Source organism: Notolabrus celidotus, chromosome 19, assembly GCF_009762535.1.
Source record: "Notolabrus celidotus isolate fNotCel1 chromosome 19, fNotCel1.pri, whole genome shotgun sequence".
In the NCBI taxonomy this organism is placed as follows: Eukaryota; Metazoa; Chordata; class Actinopteri; order Labriformes; family Labridae; genus Notolabrus; species Notolabrus celidotus.
The window spans coordinates 12,893,545-12,917,863 of NC_048290.1; the positions used below are offsets into that span (position 1 = coordinate 12,893,545).

General features: G+C 35.9%; 1 protein-coding gene across 1 annotated transcript; it reads left to right on the plus strand.

Annotated features, from left to right (window-relative positions):
- Positions 1-3,751: 3,751 nt before the first annotated feature.
- LOC117830897 (guanine nucleotide-binding protein G(q) subunit alpha-like) lies at positions 3,752-23,519 on the plus strand. Its single transcript, XM_034709233.1, has 8 exons — positions 3,752-4,088; positions 4,286-4,442; positions 10,627-10,811; positions 15,284-15,438; positions 15,759-15,887; positions 17,270-17,399; positions 17,804-17,957; positions 22,040-23,519. The coding sequence occupies exons 2-8, from the start codon at positions 4,307-4,309 to the stop codon at positions 22,228-22,230; spliced, it is 1,080 nt and encodes a 359-aa protein (XP_034565124.1). The 5' UTR covers positions 3,752-4,088; positions 4,286-4,306; the 3' UTR covers positions 22,231-23,519.
- The last annotated feature ends 800 nt before the right edge of the window (positions 23,520-24,319 follow it).

Consider the following 24,319-nt stretch of genomic DNA (forward strand, 5'->3'; position numbering starts at 1 on the left):
CCAGAAATGATCTCAACAAGTTAGAAATTGAGTTTAAAATTGAGAAATTGAGTTTATGATTTCACTGGGTAAATATTTCTTTAAAGCTCCTGTGAGGAACTTTAGTGTTGTGTTGATTTTGGCACACTGTACATGTGTAGGTAGGTTTTTCTTTTATTATTATTATCTTTATTAGTCTTGTTGCTGGTGGTCTCATTTGCTATTGTGAGCTGTAAACAGACATCAATATTCATTTCAATCCATTTCACTACCAGCCAAACACTCCTCACAGGAGCTTTAACTTTGGCTAACAAAGCTTGTTTTTCATGATAACAGGTTAATACTTTTCATCTTAAAAAGTCCAGAATTTATATTTTAACATGCTTTTTATCATGATTTAAAAAAAGCCTACAATCTCATGATGGTTAGATAATCTATCACAAGAAAAAGCCTGTTGCTACTAGTGTTGACTTTTGTTTCTTGAGATACTATGGCCTGTTATTATGTGATATCAGGGTAACTTTAACAAAAGGCTCTTTTTCTGGAGATAATCTGTAGATCATGGTTAGTTTTTTTTCCTTTATGATAGGATAATGGAGATTATTTTCTCATGAAAACGTTCTCAAAGGCCAGATTTGTTTTAAGATGAGATAATTTAGCATGAGGAACTAGGAGATCACAAGTTAATAGTCTTGTCATCTCTTTTTACGGGTGGCGGTTTACCTTGTTGTCCAGAGTAAACAAACAATGACACATAAATCGATACATTGATCACCAAAACTTTTTTTTTATGATAATTGATTTACTCATTTTGTTACATGTTGATTTATTTTCATCTTGAGATATCAGCCAGTTTCCTCGAGATAAAAAAACCACAACAGGTAACTTGTGATTTCATCTTATCAGCGTCTGCTTTTAGATTGAAGAACAAACTTTTTGAAGTGCTTTTTGTAAGATGGGCTTTAATAGAGTAGTATGATATTTTGGCAAATAAAAAGTACCCTTATAAGATCACGTCATCACCTCAATAAACCAGGATTGGACATATTTCCCAAAATTCCATTCTTTTTATTTAACTTTGAGATAAACGTTTCCGTGTGGTACAGCTAAAAGAAAGTTTGAGGATTTTTTTTTGTTCTTCATTGGAAGACAAAGATTTGTACAAAATGTGTGTATATACTGTATTTACATAGTAATGTTGCGAGTGGTTAGATAGGAAGACTTTCTACATTGTTTGAAAGAAAATGTGCCCTTAAAAGAGATTTGTTAATCTTTTATTTCTGCCTTTTGCTCATTTTGACGGACTTTAACTCGAGTTTTGAAGCATTTTTAAAAAATTGTGTAATGGAAAACTCTCTCTTGTATGGAAGCCCGTTTCTGCGAGTTAAAAAAAATAAAAAAAATAAAAAAAAATTGGAAAAAGTAAAAAAAAAACAACATTTTGGGAAAAGTTATAATAATAATAATAATAATAATAATAATAATAATAATAATAATAAAAAAGTCAAGTCATAATAATGAGATACTAAGTCGTAACTATGAGATAGGCCTAAATGGGCTTCCATGTGTGTTGCACCGCAGCTACAGTTTGAAGGGGCTGAGACAAAGCTTTGCAGACCTTAATGGATATCATTGAAGACTACTTTAGATGTGGATTCACAAATTGTGAAATAACATTTTTGAGGGCATCCATTGTTTTCAGTTACAGTATCAATAAAATAACCTGCAATGCTTCTAGCCACATCATTTTTCTTGAGAAACCATCAATGCAACCACTGATGCATATTCAATAGGGCTTTAATTTGTCATAGCCATCTATATGCCATACATAGTTTGGCCCACGACTGACATACACACGCCGTCTCAAACTGTTGTGCGCACAGTTCTACCGATCAGTCGCATCAATTGACGCACAGTTTCTTTGTCTGTAATTGTTCTGGCCATCCAACATATTTGGTGCTTCCAACTGTAGATGTGTTGCTTGCCGTACGTTTGCAACTGAAAGTCTATGAAGGCATTAAGGTCTGCAAAGCTTTGTCTCAGACCCTTCAAACTGTAGCTGCGGCGCAACACACATTGAAGCCCATTTAGACCTATCTCATTATTATGACTTAGTACCTCACAATTATGACTTAGTATCTCACTATTATGACTTAGTATCTCATTATTATGACTTAGTATGTCATTATTATGACTTAGTATGTCATTATTATGACTTAGTATCTCATTATCATGACTTAGTATCTCATTATTATGACTTAGTATGTCATTACGACTTATCTCATTATTATGACTTAGTATCTCATTATTATGACTTAGTATGTCATTATTATGACTTAGTATCTCATTATCATGACTTAGTATCTCATTATTATGACTTAGTATGTCATTATTATGAATTAGTATCTCATTATCATGACTTAGTATCTCATTATTATGACTTAGTATGTCATTACGACTTATCTCATTATTATGACTTAGTATCTCATTATTATGACTTAGTATGTCATTATTATGACTTAGTATCTCATTATCATGACTTAGTATCTCATTATTATGACTTAGTATGTCATTATTATGAATTAGTATCTCATTATTATGACAGTATCTCATAATTTTGACTTAGTATCTCATTACGACTTATCTCATTATTATGACTTAGTGTCTCATTATCATGACTTAGTATCTCATTATTATGACTTAGTATGTCATTATTATGACTTAGTATGTCATTATTATGAATTAGTATATCATTATTATGACTTAGTATCTCATTATTATGACTTAGTATGTCATTATTATGAATTAGTATCTCATTATCATGACTTAGTATCTCATTATTATGACTTAGTATGTCATTATTATGAATTAGTATATCATTATTATGACTTAGTATGCCATTATTATGACTTAGTATGTCATTATTATGACGTATCTCATAATTATGACTTGGTATCTCAATATTATGACTTAGTATCTCATTATTGACTTAACTTTTTTTCATTATTATTACTTTTCTCCCCCCATTTTTTTTTTTTTTTTTTTTTTTACTTTTAATGTGAGAAGTGTGCAGATATATGAGTCCATGAGTGGTTATTTTCATATCTGTTCATATCTGTATCTCAGTGTCTGATATCTGTATTACTTGCAGGTGTTGAGTAAATAAAGTCTGTGTTCTCCATATGTATGCTTCACTTTACTTCCAACAGAGGAATACTGAATGCATATAAGATAAGATAAGATATTACTTTATTGATCCCCAGGGGGGAAATTCAGTTGTTACAGCAACCCAGACATAAGTACAATCAAGAAGAAGTTTCAATGAGTAAAATAAAAAAAGATAAGTAAAAATGAAAATAGATAAATATAGCTAGAATACAATTTAGATATATACAATGTTACAATGGAATTTAAATTAAATAGAAGTAATCACATGCAGTATTAAAATTGTTTCAGTAGTGACAGGTTGACATGGTGTGATTATGGTTGGTAATGACAAATTAAGCAATAAATAAAAATAAATATGGGTACGTAATATGACCACGAGTTGTAGTTACAATAATAATGTAATATAATATGGCAAAGATATATTATATATATTATGCATTATAATGCCAGCAGCAGTCAAGAGAGTCAGTTCGGGCCCGTTTAATGTATTGGTTGTAATTGGTTTCAGGGGAAGCCAGAGTGTGTCAGCCTGCTGCTTCCAATGTCTCATGCATCCGTAGTTTACGAGCTAACGCCGGAAATTTGTTTCCATAATATAATAGTGAAAGCCCACACGGTTTCCCATCAGAGCACAGCCCTCGGTCACATGGTTCACTGTGCTGGTTTCACCCAGGATACACAGAGGGAGACTAACGACACAGGACGCAGAGGGAAATATCAACAAGCTTCTCCTAGAACAACAAAAAAGCGCGTGTAGAGACTTTTGTCCGCATTGGGAAACGACTTGCACATGTTTGTGAGATTTTGTAGCGCTATGAAGTGAAACTCCGCCATATTCAGCTCACCACGCCCGGAGCTCCGCTAAAAGGGATACAAAAAAAACTCCATTCTTCTAAAGTTGTTGCACAAACTTAATTTCCTCTTCACAGGAGAGGAACAAGGTAATACCAACAGCCTATTTGCGACTTTACTTCCTCAAATGTTACATTTGTTAAACCTTGTTTCTAGAGAGTGCTGTGTTGGCGCACACAGATGGTACTCTTGAGGGGTTAATCCAAATATCTTGACTTTAGGATACTCGGGGGACTCTCTGTCTTCCTGTATAACTCGCATTATGTCTATATGTGTGCCTCTGAAGGGGAAGTGCTATCGAGCAGGAATGACGCTGAGCTCCGTGGGGGCTTGCTGCCTCAGCCCGGAGGCCAAAGAGGCTCGCAGGATCAACGATGAGATTGAGAGGCAGCTCCGCCGGGACAAGAGGGACTCCAGGCGGGAGTACAAGCTCCTACTCCTCGGTAAGGGCCGCAAAATTCACTTTCTTCAAACCTTCCCCTGTTTTCTTTTGTTGTTCTTGCCTAGATTTGTTTTTATTTGCAAAACGCAAATCCTGCAATACATATCCAATATTCAAACATATATTAACCCTCCTGTAATGTTTGTTTCTCTGGAACAGCAATACTGTTTCTGGGTCAATTTGACCCAGGGCATATTCAATTATCCAAAAGTGTCAGAACCCCAAAAAATCCCAATTTACTTTTTTTTAATCTAATTTTTAACTCCATTACTAAACATTTAAATCAAGATTTAGTCCATTGGTGTTCTTTAATTCTCAAATATCATGGTTCAATGAGGATAACTCATTATTTTTTCATTAAAATTCATGTTAAAACTTATTTTAATGTACATTGGAGAGCCCTAAATATAAATACAATAGTTTTACATGACAGATTTTTGTTTATTTTATTTTATTTTTTTTTTTTATGAAGTGATGTTGATAAATTAACACGACACCTCTTCTGTCACATGCTTCCCAGATTTTTACCTGCATTTAGCTGGTTTGGAAGGCATATATTACCTTAAATAGACTTTTAAAATGGGTCAATTTGACCCGCAACATAACAGGAGGGTTAAGTTGTTCTAAACAGTATATATATATTTTATATATATATTTAACGTTAGTTTATATGTGTATGTGTGTATATATATTTATAAATATATATATTTATACATCATAAACGTACATACAGTATATACATACCTACACATATACACATACATAAAAACTAATAATACATATGTATACATACATACACACATACACATATACACTTACATTAGAATATATATATAATTAAATCTAATACAAATGATAATAAATGAAAACCAAATAAATAAATAGATATGAAAGGGAGAGAAAAAAATATATATACATACAGTTGTGTTCATAAGGTTACATACCCCTGGCGGAATTTGTGATTTTTTTGGCCATTTTTCAGAGAATATGAATGATAAGAGAAAAAGTTTTTTTCACCCATGGTTAGTGGTTGGGTGAAGCAAAATTTTTATCAAACAACTGTGTTTACTCTTTTTATATCATAAAGACAACAGAAACTACTCAAGAAATCATACATTCTGCCAGGGTATGTAAACTTATGAGCACAACTGTATATATGCTGCTATCATCTCTCCCCCCCCCCCCCCCCCCCCCCCCCTCTCTCTCTCTCTCTCTCTCTTATTCTCCTATATCCCTCTTTCCAACCCCAACTTGAGCAAGGCAGACTAACATGAGTCTGGTTCTGGTCTAGATTTCTACCTGTTGAAAGGTTTTTTGGGATTAAGATGAGATAAGATTGAGTCTTGTCAGTAAGTCCAGTAGGGGACTGGATCATATCCTGTCTTGATGTTGTTAATAATTTAACATAGAGTATGGTCTAGACCTGCCATGTTTGTATAAGCGTCTTGAGATAACGTTTGGTGTGATTTGGCGCTATACAAATAAAGATTGATGGATTGATTGATTGATATGCATACATACATGTACACATACACAGCTGTTTTCTTTTGTTATTGTCTCCTTTCTTTCTCTAAGTAGTTTTATGGCAAAGAGGCAGACGATTAACTTACAGAAGGTAGAAGAAGCAGCACCATTCAAAAAATACAGTTCCAAAGTGCTTCACTAACAGCGGAAAATAAATCATGTTAAAAAATTTGAATATCAACCAAAACAGTTAAAATTAAAAACACATGTCAATGTGTATTTGAAATTGAACATATTCAAATATATGTACGTACACCATACATGTTTACCAATACACAGACACATAGGCTACATAAAGGCCAAACATTATAGAGGCTTTAGCATAATGTTGTATTTTCAGTGTCAAAAGTGAACGTTATGGTCAAAGTGAGTTAGCTCTTTTAATAGTTTGTACCATGATACAGCTCATTTTGTATTATTTCATTTTTTCTCATTTCTACTGACACATCAACATGTTAAGAGCATTTTGGAGTATTTGCTGGGTTGCTGTGTCAAAGAATGGCAAACTTGAACTTAGATATTTTGTATTATATGGTGTCATTTATAAAAATGGATGTAATACTATCTGAAAAGCTACGACAGCTTTTAAATCCATGTAGTAATAAATACAATATTTTCCTCTTCCTTCGTGGAGGAGTAAACATTGGAATACTGTAAGGACGTTTTGGTCCCTCAGTTATACATAAGTGCAGGTTATGTATTAACTATCCACATTTATAAGTCAAAAATAAATAATGTAACTTATCAAAGTTGACGGAAAAATCCTTGACTTAAAGCTGGGGTTGGTAGTCATGGAAAACTAGCATGAATTTGAATGTAGCATTTCCTCAGGACTCCATCTCATGTTTGTGGTTTTAAACAGCGTATGTATTACGAAGAATGCAGTAAGAGGTACTGATGCAAACAGTATTGATGTAATAGAGTAATAACAATCATTATGTAAGTGATTGACATTCATGACACAGCTTTGGATGCTCTTAAGATTTTGATTTAACAATCAAAACATCAGAATCAGATCATAAAATATCTGAAGTTATCGTTCAATCTACCAAGCAGCACTGGTAGATGATCTGTTAATAGATTGTAATAAGTTCACCACATTAGGTTGTTAGTAATGCTAAATTGACTCTCCTTAATATACAGTTTGGTGTTTTTTCAGTGTTTCCAAACTTAGGGATTGACCCCCCTCACAGAGGTCACATGATGACTTTGAGGGGTGAAATAATGAATGAGACTAGAAAAAAGTTAAAAACTTATGGATCCTTTCTAAGAACTTTTAATATGTGAGTTACAAGTACATTGGAATTTAACTTAGAATAGATTATAAACCTACTGTGCTCTTAAGTAAAACTCTGCAGTGCTTCATATTCCGCTGAGTGTGCCAGAAATGAATTGAAGCTCCTCAAAATAAGCAAATAAGTACATCGACTTACACATCCTTTACTTGTTTGGCCATGAAAGTACTCCAGTGATAAATGATGTGTTTGTGGTCCTGTATGAACAATAAATGTGCGCTTTAAACGGAGGCAGCTGTCTCTTTTCCCAGTGTAATCCAAAGATCAAAAACAGTGTAATTAACCATGTCAACTTGGGAGGCAACATTTATTTGTGTAACTTGAAGGAGGGGGCATCAGCAGTACTGTGAGTAAGGTTAAGGTGTAACACAGTCACGTTGTTTGTGGTTTCTGTTCTGTGAAAGATGATTGACTCATGCTGAATGTGTAACCGCCCTTTCAGGTTCAAAAGTCTCTGACAAAAAAAAACCGAGTGTGAACCTTTAAATATTAACAGCGTCCTAAGGCTTTTGAACATTTATCTTACACGTCAACGTAGCAAACTGTTATTTTCACTTCACTTCTGCAAAGCTTTTTAACAGTTTCCAATGAATGCTTTTATTTCAACCTCGTCAGCTACATGGGGAAATGCTGCAATTTTATGTCGTTCAGATTTTTTCAAAGATACAGGCAGCCACTGGTGAGATGACAAGATTCTGTTTGTACAACTTGTCTTAAAGAATAAACACTGAGCCCAAAGGACCCAAGTGGAGATGAATCCCAGACACTGTTAATAAAAAGTAACTCCAAGATTGCGTAAGAGTGAGACATGAAACCACTCCACACACACTACTAGCTAAACTTGTTGCTTTTGCTTTGTTTTGATAGCAGAGACAACAGACAGAGCGAGAGGAAAAGGCTTGAGGTTTTGTTTATTTTTAATGCGTTGAACAAATCACAGAGAGATCAAAACAAACAATATACGAACAGTAGCACTTGTATCAAAAAACTTGATATAGCTTATGACTCTTAGCTGTCTCCCTCTAGTCATGTCATCAGCATGTGACAGTGTATGTTAGAGGCAGGACAACATATGGATTCTTCCCCATCAATGAATCAACCAATCAATCAATTTTTATTTGTATAGCGCCAAATCACAACAAACATTATCTCAAGATGCTTTTACAAACATAGCAGGTCTAGACCGTTCCCTATGTGAAATTATTAACAAAGACCCAACATCAAGACAGGATACAATCCGGTCCTCTCTTACTGACAGGACTCAATCATATCTCAAAGGCAAAACGTCCTTTTAATAGACAGAAACCTCGAGCAGAACCAGACTCATGTTAGACAGCCATCTGCCTCGACCGAGTTGGGGTTGGAAAGAGGGATAGAGGAGAATAAGAGAGAGATAGATGATAGTGATGGACTGATAGTAGTAGTCGTAGTAGTAGTAGTAGTAGTAGAAGTAGTAGTAGGAGCCATAGCTGCTGGAGTCTGGAACGTCCACAGCAGCAGGACATCTATAGCAGCGACTCAGAGGAACCTACGAGATAATGGGGCTCTGGGACTCCAGAGAGGTCTATGGTTAATAACTTTCAATGGGACAGGGAGAGTTAAAGTAAGTGATGGGGGTACACTGGTGAGATAAGATCCCAGTGTGTCAGTGTGCCAGTTCCCCCGGCAGTCTCAGCCTATAGCAGCATAACTAAGAGCTGCTCCAATCCTGAGCCAGCTCTACTATAAGCTTTATCAAAAAGGAAAGTTTTAAGCCTAATCTTAAAAGAAGAGAGGGTGTCTTCCTCCCGGACCCTGACTGGTAGATGATTCCAAAGGAGAGGGCCCTGATAACTGAAGGCTCTACCTCCCATACTACTTATAGAGACTTGAAACCATGACACCTCACTGGGGTGAGAATGACCATAATCCTTCACTTTATCTTGTCAGAGCATTTTTTTATTCTCCATTTAAACAGATATAGACAGATATACAGATATATTATCAATAAGTGTAGAGTTGCTGTGTCTTGATATTATCATTATTGCAGGCAGTGTATCAGGTATAACATATCATACCATCAGTATCATATTGCATTGTCAGCAGTTTTGTCTTATGCTGCGTCATGGTGTGGTGTTGTCTTGTATCGTTTAGTATTGTTTTGTATGGTATCATGTTGTGTTGTATGGTATTATCGCATCATATTGGCTTCATATGATATCTTGTCGTATTGATGGAATGGCATTGCTTAGTATTGTATTGCATCCAGTAATATGGTATTGTATCAACTAAAATTGCTTCATATTTTTTATCTTGTCCTGACTTACCTTGCCATTCCTAGGCTACACTCGGGGAGGCTGTAGGGCTTTAAGCCAAATATTGAAATCAGCATGCTAAAATGCATTTTGTTAGAATGCTAAGATGCTAACATACAGCAAAGGTCATCATCTTAATGTAGCATTTAAGCATTTTTTTTAATAGTATTGTAATACACCTATTTTGGAAGTTAAGGGTTGTTGTTTTTTTAACATGCAAAACTCTTTGTGGCACTAAAGATAAGGTCAGTAGATCATCAAAGTGTGACAGATTCATCCTCTCGTCAAAATGATTACATGCACCACTTCTAGCTATAGCTGTTGAGATTTGGACAGTTTGGACTCTTCTTAGTCCATATGATGGACTAAGACTATTATTGCAATAAATGGCGTTACACTGCGTTAACCCTCCTGTTATGTTGCGGGTCAAATTGACCCATTTTAAAGTCTATTTTAGGCAATATATGCCTTCCAAACCTGCTAAATGCAGCATAAAAATCTGGGTAGCATGTGACAGAAGAGGAGTCATGTTAATTTATCAACATCACTTTATAAAAAATAAAAAAAAATCTAAATTTAAAATATCTATTTCATGTAAAACTATTGTATTTATATTTAGGGCTTTCCAATGTACATTAAAAAATAAATTTTAATGAAAAACAAGTGAGTTATCCTCATTGAACTATGATCTGTGAGAATTAAAGAACACCAACTAAATTTTTGGGGGTTCTGACACTGCTGGATAATTGAATATGCCCCTGGTCAAATTGACCCAGGAACATTATTGCTGATCCAGAGAAACAGACATAACAGCAGGGTTAATCAAGCACACAGAGTTATGCTACATTAGACTATTATTTCCAAGTTGTTCTATCATATTTGTGTACCTTTAGTCCCCTACAAATATATAGATAATGTCTGATTGAGCAATGTTAGCTAGAACCTAAATTCCTAAGTTTATGGAAAGTATTAAGCCTTCTTTAAAATCAAACAAAAGACTGGTGAGCTGTTTCTAAATAATAGCAGGGATATATGCATGTTTACTGTATTAACATTACTTTTTGGTGTCTAGGAACGGGTGAAAGTGGAAAGAGTACTTTCATAAAGCAGATGAGGATCATCCACGGCCGTGGATACTCTGATGAGGACAAGAGAGGCTTCACCAGGCTGGTCTACCAGAACATTTTCACTGCCATGCAGGCAATGATCCAGGCCATGAACACATTACAGATCCCCTACAAGCACGAAAACAACAAGGTAAACCTGACTAATATTTCTGTGTTCTGTTTTTTACTTCCTTTCACTCGGAGGCATATTGAGAAATAGATTTTACTACATACTGGCTGACAGAAGTGCTGCGAGATATACTGTATCAGACAATGACAGGGCCTGTGGTGTGTGTTCAGGGTGAAACACTTCTGGTAATTTGCAGCAGTGTTTAGTTTTGCAATCCTGCTGTCAGAGAGTTGTGTCTATTTACGGAAAGGACACGTGACGTTACACTGCAGGCATGTCAAGACAGGTGCTCCTGAGCCATCCAAGCACCAGACAAAGGGGAGACAGAATTCCCATTAACTGGAAAGGAAACCGTTCCTGTCATACCAGCGTTATAAGCTTAGTAATCACACTTAAATGCCAGCAAATTCAAGCTACTGGGATGTGATTTTCTCTAGTTTCAGGTAAGGATGAGAAAAGCATGCTTCCTGTGATGACGGTAAGGGCTGTAAAGTTGTTCATGTGACCGTCATGGGCCACTGGCACCCTTAACTTAGTCTGAGTCAGCACATGGGTTGCATGGAGTTTTCTTTTTCTCACTTTGAGCAAAGGTGGCAAACTTATAGCACAACACTGGTTGTCACTTAGCTTGTCAACGTAAGCACCAAAGTGCATAGTGTATGAATGCTAGAATGCTTCAGGGGACTACAGGTGTTCTAAAAATGAAAGCTGTTCACTGTAGAACATTAACTGTGTGTTATTTCTCCATTACACAGTTTTTTTGTTACTTGATTCTGAGGGGTCAGTTATGGCTTTCTGTGGTCTGTTATTTCTGTATAGGAGACTGCTGCCGATACACAAAACGGTTCTGATCACAGATCTGTAGGGAATGGGATACATCTCATAAAAATTTATTCCCCAAATGAAGTCCAATCCAATTGTTTAATTTAGTGCACAAGAACAAAATAATAGTCTTAACAGTTGTCATATAAGAAGGGCTAGCTAGCTCTACACTTCTTAGTATCAGTCTCAGTCTTCTAGGCAGGTTTTTGTTCTATTTTCGGTCAGCCAGTCTGAGTAAATACTTTAGCAGTATCAATTATTTCAGCTGCAAAGTAACTTGAGATAGATTAAGAATCCAGCTTTCATCTTCCTCTGTCTGAAGCCAAGGTCCCATTGCTTTTGAAAATAACCTAAGAAGTCTGCCACTTCAGTATTGTAAACTTAATATTTATTTCACTAAAAGCTTTACAGATCTAGAAACAGTTATAAAATAGGGTGTTGCTTGCATTTGGTATATATTATTGCAGACTTAAAAGTTTTGGTAGGAGCCTCTAGTAAACTGCTATGATTCAGGTTTGTATTGATCTCTGGAGGAGAGAAAAATTCTAAGAGACATGTAAAAACAGTTTAAATAAAACAGAGGCTGGCACAGCAGTTTCTAAAGGATCCCTTTAAATGAGGCGAGTGGGTGCATGAGAGTGGTGAGGCAGGAGCCATGAAATCGATTTTAAAAGATGCACCAAAACGGAAAGGCACTTGAGGGAATGGCTTCCCCCAGAAATGTCAAAAGATGTAGCTAAAAATAAAACATCTCCTTGTTTTTTTTTAATACACAAACAGTATATGGCAGCAGTTTGAATCAACCAGAACACCATAAAAAGAGGGCAAAGGAGAATCACTCCTTGTATCGTCTATGTTACTGTTTGGGGATATGAAAGATCAGATAGTATTTTTTTTATTGGAGATGGGTGTGGTATAATAAATGCTTTAAATCTGTTTATAGTATCACAGTGGTCACAGTATCAGCTAGTCTCAATCTTCCTTTATGACACAGCTTTTTATTGACACTAGAGAAAAAAAACAATGCTTACTCACTCAAGGCTTACTTTGTAAGGGATGATGTGTAGTAAGCAGCTGGTTACGTGAATAAGAACCACATTAGCCTGCTTATTTGTTAAAATACACATTTAATGAGCATGGTCGGTGGAGGTCATGTTTGACAGGGTGGGGGAGACTTCCAGAGGAATATTTATATTGACATTTCTGCCTTCATGCAGCTCTCCTTCTTACCGGGGCTTTGCATTTGACACACTTTTTTAAACATGAGGTGAATATCACAACATTTAACATTGTTGCTATCATCACCACTGCTTGTGGGAGTAGCTCCTCGGGCTCTCACATCTGTGCCGGTAACTTATAATTTCCCAATTCTCAAGACCAGCCTGAGACAAAAAGTAAGGTTTAAACCCCAGTCTTTCCTATTTAGATTACTGATGTACACTGACATTTTTGCAACAGTGTCAACAGGCAAAAGTAAAATGAGCGGGACTTCTGTCTGCAGATGAGAATTAATTACCATTCTTTAATGGGGGTTGGCCAATCAAAATCAAGTATTTAACACACCCGGGTAATAAAAATAACTAACAGCTTAAAACAACTTGTGCAGAGTACACAATCTGGGGCGTAATTATTTTTAATTAAAAGCAAATGCAGACAGCAGAAGTTCTGTTTTAGGTAGCTCTGTAAGATTTATTTTTGCTTCGTGTATGTTTTTAAGTCTACTGCAGAGGCCGACAGTAGGAGTCAAAGGCAGCTTCAATCAATAACGCCACACTTGGCTATTGCTGAGAACAAGAGAGGGGAATTTGAGTCCTGGTTTATATTCAGGCACCATCATCTTTTGCCAGAGTTTGTAGTCCTGCCCAGTCCCAGTTTGTGGTGTAAAAATTGTATAATAAATATATGTATGAGATTGTAAAAGTTTACAGAGCAATTGCAAGTAATTATAAACTACGATGGAAATCTCTTATTTGTCTGAACCACTTTCATAATCTGGAGAATTTCAATTTATTGAAATGTTCAGACAAGGAAGAGTATTGATTTCCCAGGGTGTTATCACAGTTCAAATCAAAAAGAATCTGGATCTGACAAAAAAAGTACAGCAACAAACTGTTTGGTTATGTTTGGTTGGAAGCTTCTGTGTCCACATCCATATAATTTGTATTTTTTTCTTACAATTTATTATTCTTATTTTTACTAGAGTAATGATTTATTTATCTTGAATTCATTTATGTATTATTATTACTATTATTATTATTATTATTATTATAATTATAATTATTATAATTATTATTATTATTAATATAATAATAATAATAATAATTATTATTATTATTATTATTATTGTTAGTATTATTATTATTATTATTACCACTATTATTGTTATTATTATTATTGTTGGTATTATTATTATTATTATTATTATTATTACTTTTATTATTATTATTATTATTATCATTATCACAACTATTATTATTATTATTATTACTTTTATTATTATTATTATTATTATTATTATTATTATTATAATTATTATTATTATTATTGTTGTTGTTAATTTATTTTTAACCCATGTTTGGTCTTTTTGAGAATTATCAATGTAGCTCAGCCCTCTCTGATTTGTTTCCTTTTTTTTCTCCTACTCAGTTAATCTCAAACCACTGTCCAATTTGCTACAATAAACATACAAAGACACACACGCCCACACACACGCACGCACACAGCTTTTTAACATCCTCAACCTACAATATTACATTATATTGTTAGTTCCTGATTGTCACATTGTTTTGTATATAACATATTGCAGTGTCATGTCTCTCACTCGTATTGTTCTGCAAAAATTGATTTCTAGTTCAACATAATACACAGACATTTGACCTGACAAAAATGTGTAGCTACTTGCCGTTTGAACCCAAAAACAACTTTGTCATATCCAGTCTGTATAAAGCTGGCAAGATGGAGGATTCAGATTGTAATATATGAGCGACATGCATCTAGGTTGGTTGAAAAACAAGCCCGTCATATAGCAGATACATATTGGTCACCAACAGGTTGAACTTGAATCTGTCTGTGTGAGAGTGGGACCTGAAACATCAACAAAAAGATGGTCCCAAGCTAGTAAAATGATAGCATATCATAAATGTTTTTTTATGGGATAAATTCTACAGCGGTAGTAGGTAATGCATGTTGGGTGAACTCAAACATCACCATTTCTCCTCTGTAACAATTTATCTTTCATTTCAAAACACTGCAATAACAGGTGGTTGGGGTTCATCATATATTCGTCTGAATTCAAATGGGTTCATGAAAGAGTCATGATAAGGAATTCATTGTAATATGTTGTTTTGTTAATTTTCATTTTTGGCAGATAGCTGTCTAACATGAGTCTGGTTCTGCTCAAGGTTTCTGCCTGTTAAAAGGAAGTTTATCCTTGCTGCTGCAACTAGCTAAATACTGCGAGGTGCAATGCTCATGCTGGATTAAGATGGCATCAGATCAAGTCCTGTCTGTAAGAGGGGACTGGATTGTATCCTGTCTTGATGTTGGGTCTTTGTTAATAATTTAACATAGAGTATGGTCTAGACCTGCTATGTTTGTAAAGGCGTCTTGAGATAACGCTTGTTGTGATTCTGTGCTATACGAATAAAGATTGGTTGATTATTGTTTTTCAGGCAAACGCCAGTATTGTCAATGCAGTTCATGTGGAGAAAGTCACAACGTTAACAAACCCGTATGTGGAAGCCATCAAGAGACTGTGGAGTGACCCTGGGATTCAGGAATGTTACAGTCGGAGGAGGGAATACCAGCTCTCCGACTCGGCCAAATAGTGAGTGTAAACAGAAACTCGTCTTTCATTGCCAAATAGTTTCCACTGTTGCATCTGCCTTTTGTCTTTTTAGTGAACTCAAATGTCCAGGGTCAGTGAATATTCCATCTAAGGCTATTGACTAATGGCTTAAAAGCAAAGAAACATTTCATCCCTACTCAAAGAATTCTTTACAGTGAATTACTTGAACATAAAAATCCTTTCTTAGAATATTTTTCAATAAATGTCACATTTGACTCTCCCACAGAGTTCAGTATCTCTGTATCTAACAGGTTTTGTTTTCATTTTCTGACTCCTGTGTTGTACTCCTGTGTTTACAGCTATCTGAACGACTTGGACCGAATTGCTGATACGGCTTATCTGCCAACCCAACAAGATGTCCTGAGGGTCAGAGTGCCCACGACGGGTATCATTGAGTATCCCTTTGACCTGCAGAATGTGGTGTTCAGGTAGGTCTTTTATAGTGTTGTTTTGTGTTGTGTTGAAATTGCTTTATTGCAAGCAAGGCCATAAACAGTGCTGGAGTATTTAGGAGTAAGGGCACCCAACATAGATAAAGTCTGGTAACAGTGATATCAGCATGCTAACTTTAGTATTCCACCCGAAGTAGACCACTGTTGATATTGGATAAATTAGCTGCTTTATAGACTAATTAACTTTTTAAAAGAATTAGTGAAATTCCTTATGCATATCAGACAACATTAAAGCTAGTACCAATGTTTCTGCCATTGACCAAAAGAGGCCTATATCAGTATATCAATACAGATATCTGCAATATCGGCCAAGCAAAATGTCAGTCAGGCTTGGGGTCAAAAGTAAAACCTCACAAAGCTTCTGGAGTTTCTTCCTCATACAACTCTTTACAAAAATATTAAAGAAATAGTATGAGGCGCCGTTTGTAAAGTTGTGCACACTGAAAATAACAGTAACAATTCTCCACATTTAGCTAATATATTTAAGTTACAATCACTGTTAAATCCAAATGCTAAATATAAATGTTAAATGTTAAATCTAAATGTTGCTCTGTGATCCTAAATATTTAGCTAACATTCAAATTCACACTGCCGCCTAGTGGAAATAACAAAAAAAAATGCTTACAATAAAATTGAATAGGACCACAAGTTGGAAACCATCACCAACCGCTTTCCTAGTATTTTTATTCTTGTTTAAGCATAGTTGTGTCACCAAGAGTCAAATTGTCAGAGTTCCATGGTCTTTTATTGACTTTTTTCTTTGCTCACATATGGAGTTGTTAGAAGTTGAATTTATTCCTGTAACATATGTGAGAAACTTGGATATAAACTGATGGAGAAGTCAGTGAACTTCACAAACAGAGAAGATACATTTTTAAACAAGAAAATAATGATGGTGTCTCAGTACATTTAAATAATGAATGCAAAGCTTCTTGATAACAGTAAAGATGACTGATTTGAGATGATGGTAAAATAATTTCTGGCATTAACGCAGGCCTGTTGTTTCAGGCCTAAATAAAAGGTTAAATAAATAAATTGGCTGCTTAAAAGGGGTCTTAAAACATTAAAATGTCACATTTTTAAACAAGAAAATTATAGGGGAGGAGTGAAAGTTCCTGTTCTTTGAATTCAACCTTAATGGCATAAAGAAAGGTACTGAAGGTTTTCTATTTGTCATGGAAATATGGAAAAAACATTTAAGCCTTCATAAAACACTAACTTCAATTATAAGGTAATGACTGTATCCCCATGTCTTTTTTGTTACCTGTCCTTGTGAACAAAGAAGGAAACTTTCTGCAATTTAGTGGGACATTCTGTGGGTATTTATTTGTTTGGCTTCTTAATTTTGTCCTTTGTAGGATGGTGGATGTGGGTGGCCAGCGTTCAGAGAGAAGGAAGTGGATTCACTGTTTTGAAAATGTAACGTCCATCATGTTCCTGGTCGCACTCAGTGAGTACGATCAGGTCCTTGTGGAGTCTGTGAATGAGGTGAGTTAGAGACTGATACGTGCAAAATAAAGGGACAATCAGTCGCCAGTTTCCTCCTGTTTAAATTGTTACATGGGAAGGAAAGGGCTTCTCTTGTGGGGAAAAAAGAAACATAAAAAATGCTGTAAGGAACACAGAAAACATCGTGGATATGCATGCCTGTCTTTCTGATCACAACAACAAACCTTGCCATCTATGCTGCAGTATGCACGATTCACCTGCAGGGGGAGCTCTTAAGTCACTCTCCTCAGCAGCAGAGTGCACCTCTCAGCAAGGATTGTTCACTTGATGAGATTACAGCCAATTGAATTTTCTGAAGCAGCCAGTGCTGCTGTCTGACACTATGTCTGATTTCATGATTCCGCTCATGCTAAGATGTTTTGTTGTGTGTGTGTTTTTCAAAGAACCGTATGGAGGAAAGCATGGCCTTGTTCCAGACCATCATAAACTACGAGTGGTTCAAAGACTCCTCAGTCATCTTGTTCCTCAACAAGATTGATTTACTGGAGGAGAAAATCATGCACTCTCATTTGGTTGACTACTTCCCTGAATATGATGGTAAGAGGAAATGGATCCATTATGCATTTGAGCACTATGCTGTTGATGTTTGAATACAAAATTAACATAGTTTAATTCAGCATTTATATCTATGGATGTTTATTTAGATTTGTTGTGTCTGTAAAGTAACATAAAATATTTAGAAATGGGAAAAATTAACCCTGTAGTTCTGAAGCAACAGCTTAGCATGGCAGTGTGTAACCAGTTGCTTCTAGTAGTTAAAGCAAGCTAATATAAGCCAACTATAGAAATGTTAACTTGAAATATTTTGAAGTATTCTATACTTTCAGTTCTGTCACACTGTTCTGGCATGTAACAGATAAACTACATATGATTATGTGAGAATAGTAAATGATAAAAGTTAGCATAACACAAGCACATGTAGGAACCTTTGAACAGACTCATATTGTCTGTTATATGGCAATATAAATCTACACATTTAGCTAACATTAGCCATCATAAGCTATGAGTTATACGACAGTGACTTACACAGTGGTAAGTATTCAGCCCTGTTATGTTTGGTCATATGTTACAAATACATATAAAAGTGTTTTTCATTGTATTTATTTATTTATTTGTATATTTATATTTTATTTGATAGGGACAATGCAAATTACATAGCACAACTTCTACCTGTTACAAACAGTTGTAGTAACTATTGTGGTTTTATGTAGTACCTCAGCAAAAAAAGGTCCCTAATTTTGAAGCAAGAATGGGCTAATTCATGGTTTTCAATTGTATTTTCCCACATAAATAAAGAAAAATAATCTGGCCAATTTCCTCGAACTAGTGAGAAGTTTTTTAGCTGGTTGTGAAACAGACTGAAATTATTATTTATGTTTCATGTAGACCTGAAAAAGAAAACAAGACCATCAACAAAAAGTGTGACCACTGCTTTATAGTAACTTTTAATGTCTGAAACCACCGGTGGGGTAGGTGGCAGTCCAAGTGACTCACTGCATCAGTGTTGATTTCGTTAACGAAATGATGACGATAAATGTTCGTCAACGACTCATTTTTTCATGACGAAAACGAGACTATGACGAGCTAAAGTGCATCACTGATAATAAAAACTCTGACGAAAATATGTTTTGATTTTGTTGACGAGACGATGGCGAAAACTTTAGTGGCCGACTGTCGGACATTAAAAATCCATGTTTTCCCCGCTGTGCGTCTAATGTTCAGAAATAAAAGTGATGCATTCCTGGGACAGAGTTATTATCTGAGGGGCGCAGTGTTAGCTTGGTCTCTACCTGCAGCACGTGTGCTTTATGAATCAGCTCTCCCCACCTCCATGCATCTGTCTCATCTTCACTGAGGATTTTTACCCCCAGTGTGCGTTAGTGACAAAGACACAACCGAGGGACGTCTTTTTAATATTTGATGTTTGCGGTTTTTGCTGCTATTACCGTAAAAAGCTCCGCGTCTACAGCTTGATTTAATCCAGTTTGGTGAAACATCAGACACCTTCAGTAAGTTTTGATCAACTCCTCGTCATCAAAGATGCAGATGCATTTCAGAGTGCCGCGAACTGACTGTCCAGTGCGCCTGTCACTGCAGGTACATTCAAGGACCGTCGTAAATGTGCAATACAGTCTTTTCATGGCATTTTCTGTGAATCAAGAGAATCAAAATACGCTCACACTGATCAAGAATGTTTTCTTTTGAGATTTCAGCAGAGCCAGGCTGAATTATTTAACTTAAGATATTACACAAGCAAAAGTGTTAAAGGAGTGTTGACGATTTTAACACTTTGTATAACCTTGTTACCAATATCTGAATGACTACATGAATTATTTAAAGAATGAAAATGTTTTGGCAAAAATAAAAGACTAAAATGATTTGGGTTTTCGTCGACTAAAACTAGACTAAAACAATAAAAGGCTGAAAAGACTAAAATGTGACTAAAACTAACAGCTTTTTTGTCTAAAAGACTAAGACTAAAACTAAATCTAAAATAGCCGCCAAAATTAACACTGCACTGCATGCTGCTGATACAGCCTTTTTTCATATGTTTCACAGCAAAGATTTTCAATGAGGTTTACATTTAACTTTTAAAATAAAAGGGCATGACACAATTTTTTGGCCAAGGCACAGTAATTGCACATGTAGGGGAGAACGGGGTTGGTTGTCACACTTTTTACTGTTTTGATGATTGCTCATCATCAAAACATCTTTCAATAGTCATTCCTACATTAAATTGAAGCTTAAGGTGTTGGCTTGAAATGTGTATCCCTCTCATTTTCCAACTCATTGTAACAAAGGGGCAAATAACTATCAAAGACACTCTGACACATCGTGACAACCAACCCCATCACGGGGATGGTTGTCACACACTATGGGGATGGTTGTCAAACACTATGGGGTTGGTTGTCACAATGTTACTTTAATGGGAAAAATCTTTTTAAAAAGCAAGAAGGCAGAACTAAATTTGAAAGTTTAATTACACTGACAAGTGATAGGCCTACATAACTTATTGCATTTTAACATAAGATGAGCAAGGAACATGAACAGGAAACACATCTTTAGGCCGGCCTATATAACAACATAAAGAACAAAACAAATAGGCCTAACAATAAGGGCCTCCTCAACTAGGTTGTTACATGTGACGACCAACCCTAAAGAGAATGTGATGACCAACCCCAACTGGATTTTTTTTGCTAGCATCAAGGCTAACAACTATCTAACAACTATTTAGCTAGCTAATAAAAATCTAAACTATAGCTTTCCCCTCACACTTTGTAAGGGTAACACTTGTTTTGTTATAAACCCATCGTTTAAAAGCCTAGAAGAAAAATACTGAGGAACTGAATATTTACAATTTGACATGAAAAACACAAAAAGTCCTCTCACCTCAAGTTCAGCTGTCTTACTCCAGAGAAGACTATGTAGTTGAGCTCTGATCCTAATTCTGGAAATGTCCATACCCCAATTTGAGAGACAGTGCCCTCTGGTGGCGAGATATAACGAGTGTGCCAACCAACACGCGTGACAACCAACCCCGTTCTCCCCTACATGATCAAATCAGCACAGAACACTTTGTTTACAAGGGGGCCCTAAAATCAACACAAACCAAAAGTTACTCACAGGAGCTTTAACTTAACTGTACAACAGATGTGTGCTTTTTGGACAGCTCTTGTTTGTATTTTTCTATAAATGTTTTTATTGTGTGTTTGCAATTTCACATAGTGTGAACACATAATTAATGTCGGTTACAATGTCAAGGCAAGAACAACAAGAAGTGGTGTTACCTGATGGACAAGACAAACAAGACAGGATCAAAGTGTGCAAGACATGACAGACATAAAAGACAAACAGGGTGGGAACAAACACACTCTTGTTTGTAGTATTAAAGTCAAAAGCCAAAATAAGTCTATTTGAACTCTGTTTTTTACCGTAAAATGCAGAAAGGTGGGAAGTGGCTGGATTCTTATGTATGACACTGTATAACAAACAAGTTAGCCATTAAGTAAGCCATTAAACACAAACTTGTGTTTAATGGCTTATGAATCTACCAATAAAGCTCCTGTTAAGATGTTTTGGTCTGTTTTGATTTTGGCACCCCCTGTGGTCAAAGCAATACCACTTATCTCTTTGATTATTTAGTTCAGTGCATTTCTTTATTATATTTTCTCCCTCAAAATCTGATTTATTTTAACTATGAAATGTATGACCCATTACAAATCTTTGCCATGGAAAATCTACAAAAAGGCTGTTGTGACAGAGCGCTATGACTGGCACCCACCTCCTACCCCACCAGAGGTTTCAGACATTAAAAATGATAATACAAAAATGTTCAATCGAAATGCTGACGGTCTTGTTCACATTTGTAGGTCATAAAGAGACACCACTGTTTGTCTGAATGTGTTTCTTAACTTGCAAAAAACTCCTCACTGTAGCTTTAAATGCTAAAGTGAAGGTCTGCATTGTTTCCTCTTTCATAAGTAGTACCCAAATTGTCTACAAGCATTTTATACCACAGTGCTAGACTGCTTTATTTATTTTAAAGCTTTTATGTACCAACTGAAAACACTCCAGTGACTTTTATGTGCTGTTTTCTGCCCCCTGTCTCATTCTACCAGGCCCCCAGCAAGATTTGAAAGCAGGGAAAGATTTCATCCTAGATATGTTTGTGAGTCTCAATCCCAATGAGAAAAAAATCATCTACTCCCACTTCACCTGCGCCACAGACACAGACAACATTCGATTTGTCTTCCGCGCTGTGAAGGACCACATCTTGCAGGGCAACCTAGAAGTCTACAACCTGGTTTAAGGCAGCGTTTGTTGCTGCTGTAATTCAATCGTGTGTGTACAGCTGGCAGCCAGGAGAGCCCTGCAGTGATTCAGTCTGCCTCACACTGCTGCTGAACACTGAAATCCTAAACAGGAAATTGAGAAGCTACAGAGCTTGTCGCCAAATGACTTTACCACTGGTGTATTTCAAATTTTCCTGCTAGGTTCTCTGGAAATGGATGTCTCCGGCTATAATGAAGTGTGTCCTGACAATTAAAGTGCTGCCTTAGTGAGGAGTCTATTATAGTGAGCGCTCTGAAATTTATGGAGCTCTTTGTGAACGTTTTGGAGCTGTAACAGTATAAATGCAGACAGATGGATTGAGAGGGCAAGAAAGTATTTCAGTGGCCTGCAATGCCTTTGGACTTTAAATGTACCAGGTCTCTTCTTCAGGGAAATAGTGGAAGTGAATGTAGAGTAACTGCAATGCAGCGGCTCATATCATTGACACAGGTAGCTTCTCTTTTTTTAGTTGAAACAGTTTAAATACTCTAAACTAGCTTGTGTTTTGACTTAAAGGGGAAATGAGCAAGGATTAACACTAATGACACTGAAATTGAGTTGCACACTGTACTGCTCTTTACATTTATAATTTACTTGGATTTTGTGTGTGTGTGTGCTTCACTTACTCGGGTATCACATTTCCACAACCTCATTTCATGTCTCACCAGACTTTGTATATTCATCTATAATGGCATTATTCAGACTTCAACCACTTTCTATGAGCACAATATTCATGAATTGTTATGTAATATAACACACTTTTCAAAGGGAATCCTACTGTTTCTGCTACTTAAGCATTCCTTTTATTTTGTCCAAGCCGTAGAATCAAGTGTTTTACTGTTCAGGGGCTATTTTTTTTTTATTTCAAGCATTTCTCTCTCCTTCAAATAATTTTATGGAATGACTTTATTGAATAATCTTTTATGATTATTTCATTTGGTGCATGTTGTAAATATCACGTTACAGTTATATTTTCCCATCACTTAAATCAAAGTTCAGTGTTGATAGGCTAACTGCTGAAGAAAAAACTGCTATGTTAAATAAATAATCTCTGAGGTATTAAACTAATGCATTCTTGTTCTTCATTCATACGCTGTTAAAGGGAATAAGAAGCTAATGAGATTGCATCCACAGCACTAATGTTTACACAACCCTTCTCTCCTAATTACAGCCTACTTTAAACTGTTTAATTTATACACTGTCACTGTGATATCTTTATGCAGTCTTTAATTTGATTGGATGAATAAACAGATATTTTGCTGTTCATGTGTTGATAATTCTATTTTCATTATTTGTGTTTGCGAATCAGCTTCTGCACACTGTTGGTTTAGCATTTGGTCTTCTTGGCTGCCTTACTGGCTCATCTGGAGCTGTGTTAGACCTGAAATCCTCTGTGATGCATCCATCTGGCTGCAGCATAATTGTGTTGGAGGTCCATTTATATTTTGTGTTGCACACAGAAATGTAAAGTGTGACAAAGAAATGTTATTTTTGGAGGGAGGTGGAAAATGACCGTAATGTGGCAGCGGTACATGGCAGTGGAGTAAGTAGGGAAGAATGCTAGGGTTAGGAGCCTGCAGGGAATATGATCTTTGCAAGCTCCCTTATTGAATGTGGACCCAAATAATGTTATAATGAAATGAGGCATTATTTTTTTCAAAAACATGCACTAGCTTAGAACTTACTCACAATATGGTAAATAATTTAATTTCATGCATGTCAGATATTCCAGCGGAATATAGACAACCAAATAGAACTTGTATGGTGTACTGAGGCAATGAATTGCTGAATGAGTCGCTGCCGTAGACGCCCTGCTGCTGTGGACGTTCCAGACTCCAGCTGCTACGGGCGTACCAGACTCAAGCGGCAAAAGTCAGTACTACTACAACTACTACTATCCATCTCATCACTATCATCGCACTCTCTCTCACTTATTCTCCCCTATCTCTCTTTGCAATGCTCATGGTGGATTTAGATAAGATACGATTGAGTCCTGTCAGTAAGGGAGGACTGGATCTATCTTGATATTGGGTCTTTGTTAATAGGTTAACAGAGTATGGTCTAGA